At 41.0% G+C, this 16,253-nt stretch overlaps 1 protein-coding gene across 2 annotated transcripts; it reads right to left on the bottom strand.

The window, feature by feature from the left end:
• Positions 1–7,124: 7,124 nt before the first annotated feature.
• Positions 7,125–16,006, bottom strand: ing3 (inhibitor of growth family, member 3). Of its 2 annotated transcripts, XM_034526378.1 has the most exons (12): positions 15,812–16,006; positions 15,592–15,663; positions 13,898–13,998; positions 13,759–13,824; positions 11,079–11,175; positions 10,930–11,001; positions 8,501–8,617; positions 8,244–8,419; positions 7,973–8,163; positions 7,617–7,809; positions 7,500–7,538; positions 7,125–7,414 (listed from the first exon to the last, which is right to left on the bottom strand). In XM_034526378.1, the coding sequence occupies exons 1-12, from the start codon at positions 15,837–15,839 to the stop codon at positions 7,298–7,300; spliced, it is 1,269 nt and encodes a 422-aa protein (XP_034382269.1). In that variant the 5' UTR covers positions 15,840–16,006; the 3' UTR covers positions 7,125–7,297. The 2 variants fall into 2 exon arrangements, with proteins under 2 accessions (XP_034382269.1, XP_034382272.1); XM_034526381.1 differs by lacking the exon at positions 7,973–8,163 and having other exon boundaries at positions 8,240–8,419; positions 15,812–15,954.
• Between the last annotated feature and the right edge of the window lie 247 nt (positions 16,007–16,253).

The raw sequence follows: 16,253 nt of genomic DNA, 5'->3' as shown, positions 1-16,253 counted from the left end.
TTCCTCCTCCTCCCTCCTGAGTTATTTTTGGAACACACAAACAGTTACCGTAGTAAAAGTACTACTATGAGTCCTGTAACTATTAGTGTTACCGTAGTAAAAGTACTACTATGAGTCCTGTAACTATTAGTGTTACTGTAGTAAAAGTACTACTATGAGTCCTGTAACTATTAGTGTTACCGTAGTAAAAGTACTACTATGAGTCCTGTAACTATTAGTGTTACTGTAGTAAAAGTACTACTATGAGTCCTGTAACTATTAGTGTTACTACAGTAAAAGTACTACTATGAGTCCTGTAACTATTAGTGTTACCGTAGTAAAAGTACTACTATGAGTCCTGTAACTATTAGTGTTACTACAGTAAAAGTACTACTATGAGTCCTGTAACTATTAGTGTTACTACAGTAAAAGTACTACTATGAGTCCTGTAACTATTAGTGTTACTGTAGTAAAAGTACTACTATGAGTCCTGTAACTATTAGTGTTACCGTAGTAAAAGTACTACTATGAGTCCTGTAACTATTAGTGTTACTGTAGTAAAAGTACTACTATGAGTCCTGTAACTATTAGTGTTACTGTAGTAAAAGTACTACTATGAGTCCTGTAACTATTAGTGTTACCGTAGTAAAAGTACTACTATGAGTCCTGTAACTATTAGTGTTACTGTAGTAAAAGTACTACTATGAGTCCTGTAACTATTAGTGTTACTGTAGTAAAAGTACTACTATGAGTCCTGTAACTATTAGTGTTACTACAGTAAAAGTACTACTATGAGTCCTGTAACTATTAGTGTTACTGTAGTAAAAGTACTACTATGAGTCCTGTAACTATTAGTGTTACTGTAGTAAAAGTACTACTATGAGTCCTGTAACTATTAGTGTTACTGTAGTAAAAGTACTACTATGAGTCCTGTAACTATTAGTGTTACTACAGTAAAAGTACTACTATGAGTCCTGTAACTATTAGTGTTACTGTAGTAAAAGTACTACTATGAGTCCTGTAACTATTAGTGTTACTGTAGTAAAAGTACTACTATGAGTCCTGTAACTATTAGTGTTACTACAGTAAAAGTACTACTATGAGTCCTGTAACTATTAGTGTTACTACAGTAAAAGTACTACTATGAGTCCTGTAACTATTAGTGTTACTACAGTAAAAGTACTACTATGAGTCCTGTAACTATTAGTGTTACTGTAGTAAAAGTACTACTATGAGTCCTGTAACTATTAGTGTTACTGTAGTAAAAGTACTACTATGAGTCCTGTAACTATTAGTGTTACTGTAGTAAAAGTACTACTATGAGTCCTGTAACTATTAGTGTTACTGTAGTAAAAGTACTACTATGAGTCCTGTAACTATTAGTGTTACTACAGTAAAAGTACTACTATGAGTCCTGTAACTATTAGTGTTACTGTAGTAAAAGTACTACTATGAGTCCTGTAACTATTAGTGTTACTGTAGTAAAAGTACTACTATGAGTCCTGTAACTATTAGTGTTACTACAGTAAAAGTACTACTATGAGTCCTGTAACTATTAGTGTTACTGTAGTAAAAGTACTACTATGAGTCCTGTAACTATTAGTGTTACTACAGTAAAAGTACTACTATGAGTCCTGTAACTATTAGTGTTACTGTAGTAAAAGTACTACTATGAGTCCTGTAACTATTAGTGTTACTACAGTAAAAGTACTACTATGAGTCCTGTAACTATTAGTGTTACTACAGTAAAAGTACTACTATGAGTCCTGTAACTATTAGTGTTACTACAGTAAAAGTACTACTATGAGTCCTGTAACTATTAGTGTTACTACAGTAAAAGTACTACTATGAGTCCTGTAACTATTAGTGTTACTGTAGTAAAAGTACTACTATGAGTCCTGTAACTATTAGTGTTACTGTAGTAAAAGTACTACTATGAGTCCTGTAACTATTAGTGTTACTGTAGTAAAAGTACTACTATGAGTCCTGTAACTATTAGTGTTACTGTAGTAAAAGTACTACTATGAGTCCTGTAACTATTAGTGTTACCGTAGTAAAAGTACTACTATGAGTCCTGTAACTATTAGTGTTACCGTAGTAAAAGTACTACTATGAGTCCTGTAACTATTAGTGTTACTGTAGTAAAAGTACTACTATGAGTCCTGTAACTATTAGTGTTACTGTAGTAAAAGTACTACTATGAGTCCTGTAACTATTAGTGTTACTGTAGTAAAAGTACTACTATGAGTCCTGTAACTATTAGTGTTACTGTAGTAAAAGTACTACTATGAGTCCTGTAACTATTAGTGTTACTGTAGTAAAAGTACTACTATGAGTCCTGTAACTATTAGTGTTACTACAGTAAAAGTACTACTATGAGTCCTGTAACTATTAGTGTTACTGTAGTAAAAGTACTACTATGAGTCCTGTAACTATTAGTGTTACTGTAGTAAAAGTACTACTATGAGTCCTGTAACTATTAGTGTTACTACAGTAAAAGTACTACTATGAGTCCTGTAACTATTAGTGTTACTGTAGTAAAAGTACTACTATGAGTCCTGTAACTATTAGTGTTACTGTAGTAAAAGTACTACTATGAGTCCTGTAACTATTAGTGTTACTGTAGTAAAAGTACTACTATGAGTCCTGTAACTATTAGTGTTACTACAGTAAAAGTACTACTATGAGTCCTGTAACTATTAGTGTTACTACAGTAAAAGTACTACTATGAGTCCTGTAACTATTAGTGTTACTGTAGTAAAAGTACTACTATGAGTCCTGTAACTATTAGTGTTACTGTAGTAAAAGTACTACTATGAGTCCTGTAACTATTAGTGTTACTGTAGTAAAAGTACTACTATGAGTCCTGTAACTATTAGTGTTAATGTAGTAAAAGTACTACTATGAGTCCTGTAACTATTAGTGTTACCGTAGTAAAAGTACTACTATGAGTCCTGTAACTATTAGTGTTACTGTAGTAAAAGTACTACTATGAGTCCTGTAACTATTAGTGTTACTGTAGTAAAAGTACTACTATGAGTCCTGTAACTATTAGTGTTACTGTAGTAAAAGTACTACTATGAGCCCTGTAACTATTAGTGTTACCGTAGTAAAAGTACTACTATGAGTCCTGTAACTATTAGTGTTACTGTAGTAAAAGTACTACTATGAGTCCTGTAACTATTAGTGTTACTGTAGTAAAAGTACTACTATGAGTCCTGTAACTATTAGTGTTACTACAGTAAAAGTACTACTATGAGTCCTGTAACTATTAGTGTTACTGTAGTAAAAGTACTACTATGAGTCCTGTAACTATTAGTGTTACTACAGTAAAAGTACTACTATGAGTCCTGTAACTATTAGTGTTACTACAGTAAAAGTACTACTATGAGTCCTGTAACTATTAGTGTTACTACAGTAAAAGTACTACTATGAGTCCTGTAACTATTAGTGTTACTGTAGTAAAAGTACTACTATGAGTCCTGTAACTATTAGTGTTACTACAGTAAAAGTACTACTATGAGTCCTGTAACTATTAGTGTTACTGTAGTAAAAGTACTACTATGAGTCCTGTAACTATTAGTGTTACTGTAGTAAAAGTACTACTATGAGTCCTGTAACTATTAGTGTTACTGTAGTAAAAGTACTACTATGAGTCCTGTAACTATTAGTGTTCCTACAGTAAAAGTACTACTATGAGTCCTGTAACTATTAGTGTTACTGTAGTAAAAGTACTACTATGAGTCCTGTAACTATTAGTGTTACTGTAGTAAAAGTACTACTATGAGTCCTGTAACTATTAGTGTTACTGTAGTAAAAGTACTACTATGAGTCCTGTAACTATTAGTGTTACTGTAGTAAAAGTACTACTATGAGTCCTGTAACTATTAGTGTTACTACAGTAAAAGTACTACTATGAGTCCTGTAACTATTAGTGTTACTGTAGTAAAAGTACTACTATGAGTCCTGTAACTATTAGTGTTACTGTAGTAAAAGTACTACTATGAGTCCTGTAACTATTAGTGTTACTGTAGTAAAAGTACTACTATGAGTCCTGTAACTATTAGTGTTACTGTAGTAAAAGTACTACTATGAGTCCTGTAACTATTAGTGTTACTACAGTAAAAGTACTACTATGAGTCCTGTAACTATTAGTGTTACTACAGTAAAAGTACTACTATGAGTCCTGTAACTATTAGTGTTAATGTAGTAAAAGTACTACTATGAGTCCTGTAACTATTAGTGTTACTGTAGTAAAAGTACTACTATGAGTCCTGTAACTATTAGTGTTACTGTAGTAAAAGTACTACTATGAGTCCTGTAACTATTAGTGTTACTGTAGTAAAAGTACTACTATGAGTCCTGTAACTATTAGTGTTACCGTAGTAAAAGTACTACTATGAGTCCTGTAACTATTAGTGTTACTGTAGTAAAAGTACTACTATGAGTCCTGTAACTATTAGTGTTACTACAGTAAAAGTACTACTATGAGTCCTGTAACTATTAGTGTTACTGTAGTAAAAGTACTACTATGAGTCCTGTAACTATTAGTGTTACTGTAGTAAAAGTACTACTATGAGTCCTGTAACTATTAGTGTTACCGTAGTAAAAGTACTACTATGAGTCCTGTAACTATTAGTGTTACTGTAGTAAAAGTACTACTATGAGTCCTGTAACTATTAGTGTTACTACAGTAAAAGTACTACTATGAGTCCTGTAACTATTAGTGTTACTGTAGTAAAAGTACTACTATGAGTCCTGTAACTATTAGTGTTACTACAGTAAAAGTACTACTATGAGTCCTGTAACTATTAGTGTTACTGTAGTAAAAGTACTACTATGAGTCCTGTAACTATTAGTGTTACTGTAGTAAAAGTACTACTATGAGTCCTGTAACTATTAGTGTTACTGTAGTAAAAGTACTACTATGAGTCCTGTAACTATTAGTGTTACTGTAGTAAAAGTACTACTATGAGTCCTGTAACTATTAGTGTTACTACAGTAAAAGTACTACTATGAGTCCTGTAACTATTAGTGTTACTGTAGTAAAAGTACTACTATGAGTCCTGTAACTATTAGTGTTACTACAGTAAAAGTACTACTATGAGTCCTGTAACTATTAGTGTTACTACAGTAAAAGTACTACTATGAGTCCTGTAACTATTAGTGTTACTGTAGTAAAAGTACTACTATGAGTCCTGTAACTATTAGTGTTACCGTAGTAAAAGTACTACTATGAGTCCTGTAACTATTAGTGTTACTGTAGTAAAAGTACTACTATGAGTCCTGTAACTATTAGTGTTACTGTAGTAAAAGTACTACTATGAGTCCTGTAACTATTAGTGTTACTGTAGTAAAAGTACTACTATGAGTCCTGTAACTATTAGTGTTACTGTAGTAAAAGTACTCCAGTGTTGTCAGCTCAGAGTATTTTGTCAATCATGAAACTATTTATTTCATTATATACATTTAAACTGTTAATAAACAAACTGTGGACTCTTTAATGTAAAATAAAGCACAATATTCTGTATGAAGAACAAAGTGCCTGCAGTAGAAGTATTTAAACACATATTATGAAGTACAAGTACACTCTTTAACTACGTGTTTTAAATGTTAACCTTCACTTGATTCAGTGATGAAGTTAACAGACAAAACATCAGTTGACTTGAGGGGGGGAGACCATAAAAATAAAGGAATGGCCAAACCTGGACCTTTGAGCAAGGCAGTGGATTTAATTCTTTATGGAATGAAACCGTTCTGTACAACAGCTGCTGAAAAACAACAACAAACATTCGGTCTTTGTAAACAAACGATGGAAAGAAACGACATCTGATCCCAAGTGGAGACAGACAGGTAGACAGACAGACAGAGACACAGACAGGTAGGTAGACAGACAGAGACACAGACAGACGGGTAGACAGACAGACAGAGACACAGACAGACGGGTAGACACAGACAGGTAGGTAGACAGACAGACAGAGACACAGACAGACGGGTAGACACAGACAGGTAGGTAGACAGACAGAGACACAGACAGACAGGTAGGTAGACAGACAGAGAGACAGACGGTTAGAGACAGACAGGTAGGTAGACAGACAGAGAGACAGACAGACGGGTAGACACAGACAGGTAGGTAGACAGACAGACAGAGACACAGACAGACGGGTAGACACAGACAGGTAGGTAGACAGACAGAGACACAGACAGACGGGTAGACACAGACAGGTAGGTAGACAGACAGAGAGACAGACGGTTAGAGACAGACAGGTAGGTAGACAGACAGAGAGACAGACAGACGGGTAGACACAGACAGGTAGGTAGACAGACAGACAGAGACACAGACAGACGGGTAGACACAGACAGGTAGGTAGACAGACAGAGACACAGACAGACGGGTAGACACAGACAGGTAGGTAGACAGACAGAGAGACAGACGGTTAGAGACAGACAGGTAGGTAGACAGACAGAGAGACAGACAGACGGGTAGACACAGACAGGTAGGTAGACAGACAGACGGTTAGAGACACAGACAGGTAGGTAGACAGACAGACGGGTAGACACAGACAGGTAGGTAGACAGACAGAGAGACAGACGGTTAGAGACACAGACAGGTAGGTAGACAGACGGTTAGAGAGACAGACGGGTAGGTAGACAGACAGACGGGTAGACACAGACAGGTAGGTAGACAGACAGACGGTTAGAGACACAGACGGGCAGAGAGACAGATGGGTAGGTAGACAGACAGACACAGACAGGTAGAGACAGACGGGCAGACAGACAGATGGGTAGGTAGACAGACAGACACAGACAGGTAGAGACAGACGGGCAGACAGACAGACTTGTTCCTCGTGAAGTCCTCATGAGGTCTCTGGAGTCTCTTCAGGCTTCTGGAGTTGTAGTCCAGCATCCATGTTTGTAGTTTCCACCGCTCTGAGAATAACGAACTATGACGTCAGAGTTAATCTCCTCGTCAAAACTCATCCTCAACTTTAAAGATAGAAGTCTGAATTCTGTTCATTAACTCGGGATTCTGAAAGTCAGGATTCATAAAGTCAGAATTCTGATAGTTGAGGAGAATTGTTCTATTTATGGCGTATATAGAGGTCGACCTCTGTGAGCTCCACATGAATGTGATATGAATACACTGAAGTCTTTAACACCTTTAATCATCAACACGTTATTCATGTTAAAGGATCAATATCACAACCCAACCTAAAGAATTCACATTTTAGAAACATTAGATGTCAGACTTCTGATTCTAATCTCAGCTCGGATGCCGTTGACCTCTGACCCCGGGGCCAGCTTCCAGGCGTTCAGTCTATTTGTGGCGGCTGCCTCGTCTCTTCATGGCCACCGTACACTGGGGACAGAACCACTTCCCCTTGGGGGCCTCCGTCAGACCCACGCAGCCGTAGTGGAACCACTCGATGGGACACTGAGGAACATATGGACCAATAACACCATTCATGTTACCAGTTTAGGATCGATAACAGGAATGATTCCTCATCAATAACACTTACATCTGTGTTATCACAGCCCACCATTTCTCCATAAGACACCTGGAACACAGCAGGAGATGAATTATTACAACAGACTTTCATAATAATCAGAATACAGACGCAGTCTGGGGGGCGTACCTGGTTACAGATGCAGTATCGGGGCTCGTTGGGGTCATAGGTCCAGTCCACCTGGCTGTTGGCCTCGGCCTCGGGCAGCGCTGAGGCCTGCTGGGAAAGCTCCTGAGCCAATGCCGACGATGAAGAGCATGACGACAGAGAGGAAGAGGAGGACGATGAAGAGGACTGATGGTTGGAAGACTTGATGCTGCTTCTGGAAGACGAGACGTTGAGGGACATTTTAAAATCAACATAAACACCAACTGGTTTGTTACAGGCTCAAATATCATTCAGTACACACACACACACACACTTAAGTCACAGATTTGTGGACTCTTGTTATTAGAGGCAGGTGTGTGTGTGTACGGCTCCTTTACTTGGACTTGCGCCCCCTGGAGTCGGAGGCCGTGGTGGGGGTGAGGGTCTGGGTGAGGGTGGAGGCCAGAGCAGAGGAGGCGTAGCCGGTGGTTTCCCGGGACAACGTGAACTCTCGGCCCAGCTGGAAGTCGTTGTTCTTGATGGCTTCGTAGCTCGCCTTCAGGCTGGACGTCCTCCTGCCCTCCTTCATCTGAGCCCAGGCAGAAACAGACAATACATTCAACAGTTCTGTGTGTGTGTGTGTGTGTGTGTGTGTGTGTGTGTACTGACCTGAGCCGTGGCCTGGACGGCCTGAGCAGCAGCCATGGTGATGGCTCCGGCTCCGGCTCCGGCTCCGGCTCCGGGCCCCGCGGGCAGAGAGCTCAGGTTGTAGGAGGCCAGCGGCTGAGAAGAGTTCACACTGAACACGTTGGTGGAGGAGGAGGAGGTGCTGTTGGTACGGCAGCCTGCAGGGCACACACACACACACACACACTTTAACACAGTGTGTACACACATTAACACACAGTGTACACACAGACACACACCTGGTGTGTTCTCCTTGGAGGCGTCTGATGTTAAGGTGGACAGCAAAGCTTCAGACTTGAACTTCTTCTCTGGAACGTGTTCAGTGGTGTGATGAGTGGGAGCGCTGTACTTCCTCTCTGGAAACACACACACACACACACCGTTACTGGTGTTACTGGTGGCCGTTACTGGTGTTACTGATGGACGTTACTGGTGTTACTGGTGGACGTTACTGGTGTTACTGATGGACGTTACTGGTGTTACTGATGGACGTTACTGGTGTTACTGGTGGACGTTACTGGTGTTACTGATGGACGTTACTGGTGTTACTGATGGACGTTACTGGTGTTACTGATGGACGTTACTGGTGTTACTGATGGACGTTACTGGTGTTACTGATGGACGTTACTGGTGTTACTGATGGACGTTACTGGTGTTACTGATGGACGTTACTGGTGTTACTGGTGGACGTTACTGGTGTTACTGATGGACGTTACTGGTGTTACTGATGGACGTTACTGGTGTTACTGGTGGACGTTACTGGTGTTACTGATGGACGTTACTGGTGTTACTGGTGGACGTTACTGGTGTTACTGATGGACCGTTACTGGTGTTACTGATGGACGTTACTGGTGTTACTGATGGACGTTACTGGTGTTACTGATGGACGTTACTGGTGTTACTGATGGACGTTACTGGTGTTACTGATGGACGTTACTGGTGTTACTGATGGACGTTACTGGTGTTACTGATGGACGTTACTGGTGTTACTGATGGACGTTACTGGTGTTACTGATGGACGTTACTGGTGTTACTGATGGACGTTACTGGTGTTACTGATGGACGTTACTGGTGTTACTGGTGGACGTTACTGGTGTTACTGATGGACGTTACTGGTGTTACTGATGGACGTTACTGGTGTTACTGGTGGACGTTACTGGTGTTACTGATGGACGTTACTGGTGTTACTGATGGACGTTACTGGTGTTACTGGTGGACGTTACTGGTGTTACTGATGGACCGTTACTGGTGTTACTGATGGACGTTACTGGTGTTACTGATGGACGTTACTGGTGTTACTGATGGCCGTTACTGGTGTTACTGATGGACCGTTACTGATGGACGTTACTGGTGTTACTGATGGACCGTTACTGGTGTTACTGATGGACGTTACTGGTGTTACTGATGGCCGTTACTGGTGTTACTGGTGTTACTGATGGACGTTACTGGTGTTACTGATGGACCGTTACTGGTGTTACTGATGGACCGTTACTGGTGTTACTGATGGACCGTTACTGGTGTTACTGATGGCCGTTACTGGTGTTACTGATGGACGTTACTGGTGTTACTGATGGACCGTTACTGGTGTTACTGATGGACGTTACTGGTGTTACTGATGGCCGTTACTGGTGTTACTGGTGTTACTGATGGACGTTACTGGTGTTACTGATGGACCGTTACTGGTGTTACTGATGGACCGTTACTGGTGTTACTGATGGACGTTACTGGTGTTACTGATGGACGTTACTGGTGTTACTGATGGACCGTTACTGGTGTTACTGATGGACCGTTACTGGTGTTACTGATGGACCGTTACTGGTGTTACTGATGGACGTTACTGGTGTTACTGATGGCCGTTACTGGTGTTACTGATGGACGTTACTGGTGTTACTGATGGACCGTTACTGGTGTTACTGATGGACCGTTACTGGTGTTACTGATGGACGTTACTGGTGTTACTGATGGACATTACTGGTGTTACTGATGGCCGTTACTGGTGTTACTGATGGACCGTTACTGGTGTTACTGATGGACGTTACTGGTGTTACTGATGGACGTTACTGGTGTTACTGATGGCCGTTACTGGTGTTACTGATGGACCGTTACTGGTGTTACTGATGGCCGTTACTGGTGTTACTGATGGACGTTACTGGTGTTACTGATGGACCGTTACTGGTGTTACTGATGGACCGTTACTGGTGTTACTGATGGACGTTACTGGTGTTACTGATGGCCGTTACTGGTGTTACTGATGGACCGTTACTGGTGTTACTGATGGACGTTACTGGTGTTACTGATGGCCGTTACTGGTGTTACTGGTGTTACTGATGGACGTTACTGGTGTTACTGATGGACCGTTACTGGTGTTACTGATGGACCGTTACTGGTGTTACTGATGGACCGTTACTGGTGTTACTGATGGACGTTACTGGTGTTACTGATGGACGTTACTGGTGTTACTGATGGACGTTACTGGTGTTACTGATGGACGTTACTGGTGTTACTGATGGACGTTACTGGTGTTACTGATGGACCGTTACTGGTGTTACTGATGGACCGTTACTGGTGTTACTGATGGACGTTACTGGTGTTACTGATGGACCGTTACTGGTGTTACTGATGGACGTTACTGGTGTTGAAGCGGACCAGTACCGGTCAGAGTACTCACTCTCAGTGGCCGTGTGGGAGTGGACGTGATGGTTGTTGACCGGCTGAGACGGACTGTCCATCTCTAAAGATCCTGAGGAGGAGACAGGAAATCAAACGCACTCTACTTCCTCCAACATAAACCAACACGCCTCATCGTATGTTCCTCACGTCTCTCCAGGATCTCGGTGATGCCGGCGTTGTCGGCCTCCAGCTCCATCTTGAACTTGGCCAGTTCCTGGTCCAGTTTACGCAGGTGACGGTCCACCTGGAGAAATATCACATACCATGAAACTACATCAAATACACACGTTGCTGCTGCAAACCAGAAACTACATTTAGTTCAATTGACAAAAGAAATTATTCTAATCCTGTTTATTAATTCTGTCAAAAAAACTAACTTCCTGTATGCTAGGTAATAAAGAATGTTAATAAATATGCCCTGAGGACAGTCTGCTAGGTAATAAAGAATGTTAATAAATATGCCCTGAGGACAGTCTGCTAGGTAATAAAGAATGTTAATAAATATGCCCTGAGGACAGTCTGCTAGGTAATAAAGAATGTTAATAAAGATGCCCTGAGGACAGTCTGCTAGGTCAATGTTTTTCAACCTTTTATGCGTCAAGGCACACTTAAGACACAGAAAAAAATCTCACGGCACACCAACAACAGGAAATGATATGCAAATCAAACCCAAACATAGTTTCAGCATGAGCATAATATACTCTAAGAAATCAGGGAAACGCGTGTTCTATTTGTTGTGTTTTATTAAACTTAACATCATCCTAATGCCAAGATGGCACAGGCTTTATGCCCAGGTACAGATCATTTTGGACAGGCTGCATTACCGCCACACACCTGTAGAACAAAAGACATGCTAGCTAGCTTCCAGCGCTCTCTCGGACACTTTTGTGGCCTTTGACATCATAGTAGCCTGTTTCATAGTGTTGTCACGCAAACGAACAAAATAGTTTGGATCCTTGTCTTGGAGCGCAGGGTGTTTAGTTAGTTTAGTTTAAGCTTGCTAGGGACCATGGCACTGTTAGCTAGCTTTTCCCCACACAACGCACAACGGACTCGGTGCGGCGGGAACCCCAGTGAAGGAAAATCCAAATGACAGATACTCATCACTGTCTTGAGCTCACCGCTTTAGCCTTCTTTTGACACCCACTTGTACTGGGCTCATCATCTGGATCAAGTGTGGGGGGATCTTGATCAGGACCTAGTTTTCTTTTCAAAAATGTCTCCATTAGACTTTTATGCGTGTACTGTACCTATCTCTTAATCTCACTTTTTTAAATTGTCGCCTCAGCAAATCTGCCTATTAATTACGCTGCGTACCCACAGGCAGAGGGGAGTATTGAGCCTTCATACCACTGTAGCGACCCTGTGACGTGGCTGTCAATCACAGTGTGGCACCGTGCATGCTGGTCGAGGGGGCGTGCCTGTGATTGGAGGAGTAGAGGGGAGGCGGGATTAACCGGTCGGAAAAGGGGAGTTAAGTGTGGTTGACGGGACCGTTGTTGTTGACGGTCGAGTTGCTGAACTGAGAGGAGCACGCTATCTGTGTTGGTGGATGCCCAATAAAGTGAGGATTAAGAACGTCGTCCCGTCTCCGTGTCATCAGTGCAATAACGTCCGAAACATTACACCACCAACAGCGCGACGACATACACACACACAAGTTGGCTTTTTTTTTTCCACGAATGAAGTGACAGTATGTAAAAAAAAAATATTTTTCACGGCACACCTGTGTCACAGTGGTTGAAAAACACTGTGCTAGGTAATAAAGAATGTTAATAAATATGCCCTGAGGACAGTCTGCTAGGTAATAAACAATGTTAATAAATATGCCCTGAGGACAGTCTGCTAGGTAATAAAGAATGTTAATAAATATGCCCTGAGGACAGTCTGCTAGGTAATAAACAATGTTAATAAATGTGCCTTGAGGACAGTCTGCTAGGTAATAAACAATGTTAATAAATATGCCCTGAGGACAGTCTGCTAGGTAATAAACAATGTTAATAAATATGCCCTGAGGACAGTCTGCTAGGTAATAAACAATGTTAATAAATATGCCCTGAGGACAGTCTGCTAGGTAATAAACAATGTTAATAAATATGCCCTGAGGACAGTCTGCTAGGTAATAAACAATGTTAATAAATATGCCCTGAGGACAGTCTGCTAGGTAATAAACAATGTTAATAAATATGCCCTGAGGACAGTCTGCTAGGTAATAAAGAATGTATTTAAATATGCCCTGAGGACAGTCTGCTAGGTAATAAACAATGTTAATAAATATGCCCTGAGGACAGTCTGCTAGATAATAAAGAATGTTAATAAATATGCCCTGAGGACAGTCTGCTAGGTAATAAAGAATGTTAATAAATATGCCCTGAGGACAGTCTGCTAGGTAATAAAGAATGTTAATAAATGTGCCTTGAGGACAGTCTGCTAGATAATAAAGAATGTTAATAAATGTGCCTTGAGGACAGTCTGCTAGATAATAAAGAATGTTAATAAATATGCCCTGAGGACAGTCTGCTAGATAATAAAGAATGTTAATAAATATGCCCTGAGGACAGTCTGCTAGATAATAAAGAATGTTAATAAATGTGCCTTGAGGACAGTCTGCTAGGTAATAAACAATGTTAATAAATATGCCCTGAGGACAGTCTGCTAGGTAATAAAGCATTTTAATATAGATGCCCTCACTGTGGACCGTTAGAAGTCTTTCACTGACATCTGGTGGACATTCAAGTGAACCTGGAAACGTTCCCAACTTTACTTCAGTGTGTGTGTGTGTGTGTGTGTGTGTGAATAAATAAATAAAAACACAACAGCAACTCACCAGATCATAAATCTGATTGGCCAGCTGGACCTTCTCGTCTGCATCCTCCAGAGCTTTGTAATAGTCCTGTAACAGTGAACTCCTCATTAGACACACGTCTGTGTACCTCTAACATCTACCTGGCCTTTGAAGCTCTGACCTTCTTGATGACCTCCATCTGTTCTTCTCTCCACTCCGGTTTGTTCTTCTTGGCGTTGACGAAGAACTCGATGACCTTCTGCTCCAGCTGATCAGTGGCGTCTGAGACCAAGAAACACCTTTTATATTCAGGTGACCTCGAGTCCTGCACAGCAATCCTCCAAAGAGACGTCTGCTGGAGGCAACTTATTGCTCTTAAACTTCTGCACAACTTATTGCTCATAAACGTCTGCACAGGTCAACTTATTGCTCATAAATTCCTGCACATGTCAACTTATTGCTCATAAACGTCTGCACAGGTCAACTTATTGCTCATAAATTCCTGCATACATCAACTTATTGCTCTTAAACTCCTCCACACATCAACTTATTGCTCATAAACATATGCACACGTCAACTTATTGATCATAAATTCCTGCACAGGTCAACTTATTGCTCATAAACGTCTGCACACGTCAACTTATTGCTCATAAACGTCTGCACACGTCAACTTATTGCTCTTAAACTCCTGCACAGGTCAACTTATTGCTCATAAACGTCTGCACACTTCAACTTATTGCTCTTAAACTTCTGCACAGGTCAACTTATTGCTCTTAAACTCCTGCACAGGTCAACTTATTGCTCTTAAACTCCTGCACAGGTCAACTTATTGCTCTTAAACTTCTGCACAGGTCAACTTATTGCTCTTAAACTCCTGCACACGTCAACTTATTGATCATAAATTCCTGCACACGTCAACTTATTGCTCATAAACGTCTGCACACGTCAACTTATTGCTCTTAAACTCCTGCACACGTCAACTTATTGCTCTTAAACTCCTGCACACGTCAACTTATTGCTCTTAAACTCCTGCACACGTCAACTTATTGCTCATAAATTCCTGCACACGTCAACTTATTGCTCATAAACGTCTGCACACGTCAACTTATTGCTCATAAACGTCTGCACACGTCAACTTATTGCTCATAAACGTCTGCACACATCAACTTATTGCTCATAAATTCCTGCACGTCAACTTATTGCTCATAAATTCCTGCACGTCAACTTATTGCTCATAAATTCCTGCACACGTCAACTTATTGCTCATAAACGTCTTCACACGTCAACTTATTGCTCATAAATTCCTGCACACGTCAACTTATTGCTCATAAACGTCTGCACACGTCAACGTATTGCTCATAAACTCCTACACATGTCAACTTATTGCTCATAAACTCTTACACATGTCAACTTATTGCTCATAAACTCCTACACATGTCAACTTATTGCTCATAAACTCTTACACATGTCAACTTATTGCTCATAAACTCTTACACATGTCAACTTATTGATCATAAACTCTTACACAACTTGTTGTTGTTGCAGGACAATAGTGATAAAAAGACAGCAAAGGGTTAAAGAGTCATCCGCACAACAAACATCCAAAATATATATTTCCCTAATATGTAAATAGATAAATGTTATGATTGTGTTCATTGTTAATGACTGCTTTACATCCGGGTCATTAAAGCCACAGATCAGCGTGAGCTCTAAACTGTGATTAATAGAGGAAGTGACACGTGTGTTAATGTAACTCGGGTTATCAGCAGGAGGTGTTCCGCAGATAAACGCTCCCGTGTTAACTGCGTCCGACTCACTGCCAGTAACCGGGTTTAACACCGGTCCTCTGACCCCACGGGGGGCCGATGTACGTACTCTGCACCTGCAGGTCCATCTCCCGCATCTCCGTGAACCGATCCCGGAGGTCCATGGGCAGCTGCTCGATCACTGCGGGAGAAGACGACACGGTGAAGCTAAGCTAACACGGTGAAGCTAAGCTAACGGCCAGAGCCGCACGAGCCCACAAATTACACACATTTAACGCACAAAAGGCGACCCGACGGCGGCCATGGCCGAGTCATCGCGCCGTACTCACTCTCCAGGTAGTCCTCCAGGTACAACATCGCTGCAGCTTTTACACTTTTTGGGCGTTTTATGGAACAATCTTCTTCTTTCAAAATGGCGCCGCGAGCCGCTGTTGTCTCAGGAAAAAAATACGCTGAGAAATTGAGGTCATCGGAGCTGATGACGCGTGGAGCTGCAGGTGTTCTGATTGGTTGGAACTCAAACGGCAGTGGTTCGCGTCCGCAGAACTGAAGGCTTCTGGGAGTTGCAGTTCGACACGTGCGGAAGCTCGTTTCTTTTGTAAGAAAAAGCCTAAAATCAGTCCACCGTATGTTTTTATTATTATTTATTTTGTTATGTCATCAAAGGACTGAAAGTGGAAGCTGGTTCCATAAAAGAGGAGCTTGATAACTGAAGGCTCTGGCTCCCATCCTACTTTTTAGGACTCTAGGAACCACAAGTAGCCCCGCATT

Source organism: Cyclopterus lumpus, chromosome 23 (genome assembly GCF_009769545.1).
Source record: "Cyclopterus lumpus isolate fCycLum1 chromosome 23, fCycLum1.pri, whole genome shotgun sequence".
Lineage (NCBI taxonomy): Eukaryota > Metazoa > Chordata > Actinopteri > Perciformes > Cyclopteridae > Cyclopterus > Cyclopterus lumpus.
Note: the sequence above shows the minus strand (reverse complement) of the source record. Positions and strands in the feature narration are given on the sequence as shown.